A 6,609-nucleotide genomic window follows, 5' to 3' on the forward strand; every position below is an offset into this window, starting at 1 on the left:
GGGCCGGGCCTGATCATATATATATGGTTGAGTATGCATGTGAATCGAAAAGATTTTACATATTACGTAGTATGTTATGAATGATCGTGCATGTTTCAATTTAGTGTTTCACACGTGTAGTTTGGAACAACCTCGCCTTTTTTTGGTTGAGTAAGATGACATGTCGCTCGACATTTATATAACTAAACTGCATAAAAAGATTTCACTATGTAATAATTGGACTGACTAGTGGACACATAACACATTTGATGAAGTCTGTTTCTTACAAATTATATCAGCAAGCACAAAAACAAACGGTTATGAATTTTTTTTTTTTTTTTTTTTTAACTTTTCTTTTCCATTAGGGTCAATTTGCTGAATAACCATATTCACAAAATTAATTAAAAATATAGCATATTAATTGACAAAATTAGAAAAGTAGGAGGAGGGATAGATAGAATTACTATTTTAGTGTTCTATTTATTTGGTAGGTGGTGGCTGGTGGTGCCGGAGGCTGGAGGCCGGCGGCCGGAGTTTGCCGGAGGTCGGAGGCCGGCGGCCAGAGTTTGCCGGAGGAGTTCGCCGGAGGTCGGAGGCCGGCGGCCGGAGTTTGCCGGAGGTCGGAGGCCGGCAGCCGGAGTTTGCCAGAGGAGTTCGTCGGAGGTCGGAGGCTGGCGGCCGGAGTTCGCCGGAGGTGTTCACCGGAGGTCGGAGATGGCCAGAGTTTGCCGGAGGAGTTCGCCGGAGGTCGCCGGAGGACGGAATTCGCCGGCGGTCGGAGATGGCCGGAGTTCGCCGGAATTCGCCGGTCGAAGATGAACGGCGGTCGCCGGTGGCCGGCGGTGATGGTGGCTGTAGGAAAACTAAACTCTAAGGGATAGTACTTTGTGAACCCTAGGGTGATAGTAAAAGAGGTGGAGGTGGTGGTGCTGAAAGGAGGTTGAGGTGGTGAAGGTGAAAGGAGGTAAAGGTGGAGAAGTTATGGATAAGGGTATAAGGGTATATATTATATAATATATAGAGTATATTAACTCCTTATGGTTAGAGTAGTCACCCAGTAAATTATAAATTTTTTTTATGTTATTTCTGCCAATTCCCCTTTCCATTAATAAAAACCAAAAGCTATAACCTAAGTCATATAGTTTTAAACACTTAAACAATACAACCGTAAGACAATATTACAAGAAGTATAAAATTGGTAACCGAATCTTCCGCTTCGGTTAGCTTAGTACACTACAAGAAAAATCATTATTCATAGCACACGATAAACTCCATCATATGTGTTTGATAGCGTTTTCATAAACGCTATGTTCTCCGCAGCTATCTTAGGTACCACCTATATTATAGCGTTTTTATGGTATGCTATTATTGGGTCTATCTACCATAGCAGTTTTGTTTTACGACGCTATAACATATGTAACCCTATTATAGCGTTATTCACATGACATAGTTTGTCTTTATCAATTATGCTCTTATTGCTATAATATGCATTGTTATGACTTTTATTTTATGCAATGGTATAAAGCTAATCAATTTGGTGGAACCTGCTTAATTTGCAAAATATCCAATTTATATATAATAAACATCCACACGATACACATCATTTCATAAAACAAACATTATTCACCCATAACACAAGTCTCAAAAAAGTAGTTAAAAACTATCATCCTTCAATATAATGATAGATACCAGACTCTTCATTCATGTTAATGTTCTCCTGATCTGAGGTCCTTGGCATGATTCAAACTTTCTCAGAGAGCTTGGAACCCACTACTCCAAAAGCTGGAAGCTTCTTTTTTTGAGGAAATGATTTTGAGTATCACAAACCGATCCATGTTGGAAACTCCAAATAGTCAGACACTGCACAAACAAGAAAGATTATAAGTGTCTATAACTAAGCTCTCACAAAGCAGATAAGTGGAAGTCTAAAAGTAAGGATGAATTGCTAGACATAAAAGTATTTTAAAAACCTGCACATTCAAGTAAATGTCAGACCAAATGCAGCAATACAAATTGGTTGGAAGCGGACTCTCTAGCTAAGAATTTCAAGGTCTTGTTTAGTAAGAGTAACACAACCACACCTGTTTCTTAGTCCAATCGTATTGTCATACACCAGCTGAAGGAGCAAACTGGAGCAGTTGTACAATTAGAGGCTCTTTGATCTTTGGGAGAGAGACTTACGTCTAAAGCCACAAACTCTGGTGCTCTTGGATCTACTATTAACGCAGCTTTCCTATGTATATCGAATGAACAAAAAAAAATCTAGCAGGGGATCCTTCAGCTATCAAAATGAAACAAAGAACACAAGTAAGCACCAACTAATAACGAGTTTCACACACGAGCTCCATGTCTAGATATAAAAAGACTTCTCTTTTTGGATCTTAACAAATTTCTCGTAACTAAGAGTTTTCAAACTTCCAATTTCAAAATTTTAACAAAGCTAAAAACCTAAAGTAACCAAAACCTATAGTAACCAAACCTAAAGTAACCAAAACAGAAATATGCGTAAGACCTCGAGGAAGCGCGAATCTGCAAGATAAAAACCATCAAGAAAAGCGAAAGATCTAACAAACCAAATTGGTTTGATGTGATGGTGTGAAGTTTCATTCACCTGTTTTTTATGTCAGATTCTCTTCTTCCAAGCCTTGGAGTATCAACGGTAAGAGCGATCGCTTTAAATCCAGCTTCTTCAGCTCTTTTTACAAGCTGTCTTACCACATTTCTATCCTTATATACCTGCATCAAGAGAACAAACAGACGATTCAAAGCCAGATTTTCAAAAGACCAAGTAGAACTATATGAAACTGACATAAAGTTGGAAAAAACGAATCCCTGGTCCTGTGGAAGCAACTTCCTCAACACTACAAGTAGCCCATGAAGATAAAGTCTGAAAACATCAAAGAATACACAAAAAAATGAATACATAAAAGAGATATCTAATCAGGTGAAAGAGACAGAGACGACAAAGAATCAAAACCATAATTGTTCCAGCAGCAGAAGTAGCTCTCGTGGTTGCAAGCTCGCCTACAACGATAACAAAACCACTTCCCATAGTGAACTCAAGATCTTTAACAGTATAACAATCTAATCTAAGAACATCAGATAAACTGATAAAGTAACTCTAAATCCTAGAAACTCAGCGAGTCCGGTTCACCGATTAAAAACGAATCCATTAAAGAGAAACAAAATGCTTACCGGAGAAGAAGACCTCCCCATTGTAGAAAACCACCTTGAGCAACAGAATCGACTAGGAAGAAGGACCAGACAAACTCCGGCAGACACTAGCGAAGAAACTCAATGGGAAACCCTAACGAAAGGACGCCACTCTCTGGACCCCGGCTCTGTCGTCTCCGCTTATCCCGTAACAATCGCGTCGCATCCGTCATATTCGCCACCGCCGTTTGCCAGGACGCCACTCTCTGGACCCCGGCTCCGCTTTCTCTCATCGAATTGCCGCTGAATCGCTTTTCCACATCAATCGATATTTCTAACTCTAGACCCGGAGCTTCCTACACGAGAATTTATGGCTAATAGAGGTACCAAGAAACCCAAATCGTCCTTTGAAGGTTGTAAAGTGTAATTAGCTTGGAGAAAACTATGAGGAGAACTGGGGAAGAAGAGCTTCAAGAGGAAGATCTGGGTTTCGATTCGGTGGAGAAAGGGGATTTAGGGTTAAAAGTTTTTTTTCCTCGCTCTATAGCTTTTTTTTTTTTGGACTCTACTATTTCTATGTAAAAATGGGGGAAAGCATAATTTTTTAGTCCATTTTTATTAAGTGTGGGCAGAAAGAGTGATTTTTATTTCCCGCTTACATATTTTGAGGTATAACGTTTTAAAAACGCTATTATATAAACTCATTTTTAAAATTTTTTCAACGATAGCATTTGTGAAAATTGCGCTATGCTTTTCTGCTATCAATGCCCATATTTCTTGTAGTGGTAGTTCATCATAGAGATGACAACTAGCCACGTCCACGGCGGCCACGAGTTCCACGGCCACGGTTTCCACGTCCATGGCTACCTCTTCCCCGAGCATCAGAGGACTTTTGTACCTCCTTAGCTTTGATGAACGGCTGCACTGGTCTATCTCGCAATAGTCTTTGTCCAGAGGGAGTCATATGATCCATCATTCTGGATTCACTGTCGGACTCATCTGAATCAGCTGACTCTCTATCTGAAGAAAGGAAGTGAAGCTGACTCTCCAACGGTTATGAACTTTGATAACCTAGAAGATAGATTTTCTCTCTCTTCGGCCTTTGAGAGGCAAACGCTCCCACCTCTCTCTCTTAAAAAAAAACCCTAGCTGCCAGAGCAGATCTGAGGGGGTTGAACTCTCCGTTTGCCATTCTGGCGACGAGGCTGTTCTTCTCCCTCCCCCCATATATATAAATTTCTATGGTTCTCATGTTCAGCGGTCGAGATTAATTCAAGGGAGATCCAGGAGTGAGCATGTTCTGTTTTGCTGTCAGCGGTGGCGGAGATCTCCTTCTATCGATGTAGCTGTGGTTTCGATCTGACGAAAGAGGAGCTTTGTAGTCGAGATCTGGTTTGAAGACGCTGGAAGGTAGCATCGGAGTTTCTCACGGCTCGCTCGTCAATCTGGATTCCGTGGCTACGGTGGAAGTCGGCAAAGGAGAGGTGGGGAAGCGTTGTTCGTCTCGGTGATTAACGGTAGGTTTTTTTAGATCTTAGATGACTATTGCGGGTTTTGGTTGCAGAGGGTTAGAGTGAGCCATCTACCGCTGTAGCTGCCGTGATTTTGTTTTCACCGGACCAGTTTTCTCAATTCATGCTCAGGGGAGATCGGAGAAGCTAAGATCTGGGAGAGAAGGGATAGATCTGAAGTTGTCAGATTGCTAGGTCGGGATCTGACAACGCAGAGCCGGCTTGTCGGAGAGTTGGGCATTCTGGGAGGTCTGTAGTGGGTTGGTGGCTCGTCGGAAAAGGACCACTGACGGAAACCGGATTCTTCCGTCTTTGGTTTTTGATCCCTCGATGTCGCTGCAAAGCCGTGGACCTTGAATCCGCCGGAGTTAATGCTCTGACTCTCTGCTTCTGGTCAATAATTTTTAGATAAAGTGCCTGAACTGTTTCAGCAGGATCCGAGCTTTTTTCCTTTTTCCGGCAACTTTTCCGATTAACCTATTTTGTAACTGGATCAAAATTGTATTTCTCGACCCAGTCCATTTGGGAGATAAATAGAATTCTTAATTAAAAAAAAAAAAAACTTTGATAACCTATATGTTAGCACACATTTCTGTTACTTATCATCTATAGGCTTAATTGCTTATATATCACTTAGTATAATTTACTAAAAGCTAAAAATTATCGGTGAATACTATTCATCAGGGTCCTGCAGTAAAATCTGCGTGAAACATACGCGCTGCTTCATCTTAGATAAGTTGCGTCTATAAACACAACACGTAGCAATATCAAACTCTCTTAGAAAAAAAGGATATACATTTATTATTCTCAACAATAAATTAAAATACAAAAACACAGTTGAACAAGGCAACGACCATTCTCAGCCGTCCGATTGTCAATAAATCCAGTCACCACTAACAATCAACGACTCAGATTAGTTCATGACGACCTACTTTATTTAATTATTTATTTTTGTCGTGACCTAATCTTTTATATGTTCATTAGTCACTTATTTTATATACTATATATTTCTTGAGGTCTATGTGGTCCATTGTGATTCGAAAAATGAAAAAACAAAACATTTGTGTCAACCATAACTAATAAAACTTTTTTTTTTTTTTTCAAACGCATTTGTTTGTAGTGTGTACTGAATATTAAATATCTTTTGCTTTGAATATTTCCCGAAATATTGTAACGTTAATTTATGATGTCGGCTTTTTATTTTTCCGAAATATCACTATAGAAGAAAGTTTACATCATTTTATTGTTAAAAAAACAGTTTATTTTTTCTAACACAAAAATTAATTTAGAGTGCAAATAGTTGCACAATTGAAAAAGTTGAAGGAGTTGAAAAAAATTATTCAACCAAGTTTTACCATTTGATTAGAAGAGGTCGAAGAAGTTGGAAAAATATATTCAAACCATTCAACCTAAAAAATTGAAAAAATAAACTAATCATACAGCAAAAATATTCAACTTGTTCAACCACTATTTTGGAGATGAATGGATTGAATATTTTCCAACTCAATTTTGTTCAACTCATTTTTCAATTTTAAGCAACTATTTGCCGTAGAGTTGAAAATCTTCCACGCCAAAATTTATATATTCTTTTTTTTTTTGGATTGTTATTAATAAATTTGTTAAAAAGTCTCCAAATTTCATACTAATACTCTAATAGTCAGATTAAATACGTTTCTGTACTTCAGTTGTTAATTACTATTTTGAAAGTATAATAAATTTGATTTTTTTGTTAACTAAGGTGAAAAAAATAAAGAGAGAATAAAAATATCGGAATAAATGGTCATCTCTCGATCTCTCTCTCAGCTCTGTACAAGTCTGAACACACCCACACAAATATACTCTCAGATATACATACACACACATACACACATACATACATACACACCAGAAGACCATAAACTTTTCCAATTTTTTTTAAAAAAAAAAAACTCAAAAAGTTTCTGTCTTTTTTTTTTTTTTTTTTTTT

The 6,609-nt window shown here is 38.4% G+C and overlaps 1 protein-coding gene across 4 annotated transcripts; it reads right to left on the reverse strand.

Moving 5' to 3' along the window:
• On the reverse strand, positions 1,645–3,617 carry LOC104770998 (peroxisomal (S)-2-hydroxy-acid oxidase GLO5-like). 4 transcript variants are annotated; one of them, XR_002036910.1, is made up of 5 exons: positions 3,175–3,601; positions 2,789–2,866; positions 2,591–2,715; positions 2,161–2,260; positions 1,645–1,839 (listed from the first exon to the last, which is right to left on the reverse strand). XR_002036910.1 is itself a non-coding variant. In XM_010495468.2 (4 exons), the coding sequence occupies exons 1-4, from the start codon at positions 3,193–3,195 to the stop codon at positions 2,257–2,259; spliced, it is 228 nt and encodes a 75-aa protein (XP_010493770.1). In that variant the 5' UTR covers positions 3,196–3,601; the 3' UTR covers positions 2,067–2,256. The 4 variants fall into 4 exon arrangements, 1 of the variants encoding a protein (XP_010493770.1); XR_002036911.1 differs by lacking the exon at positions 1,645–1,839 and adding an exon at positions 2,957–3,003 and having other exon boundaries at positions 2,067–2,260; positions 2,591–2,866; positions 3,175–3,592; XM_010495468.2 differs by lacking the exon at positions 1,645–1,839 and having other exon boundaries at positions 2,067–2,260.

Source organism: Camelina sativa, chromosome 20, assembly GCF_000633955.1.
Source record: "Camelina sativa cultivar DH55 chromosome 20, Cs, whole genome shotgun sequence".
NCBI classification, from domain to species: Eukaryota; Viridiplantae; Streptophyta; class Magnoliopsida; order Brassicales; family Brassicaceae; genus Camelina; species Camelina sativa.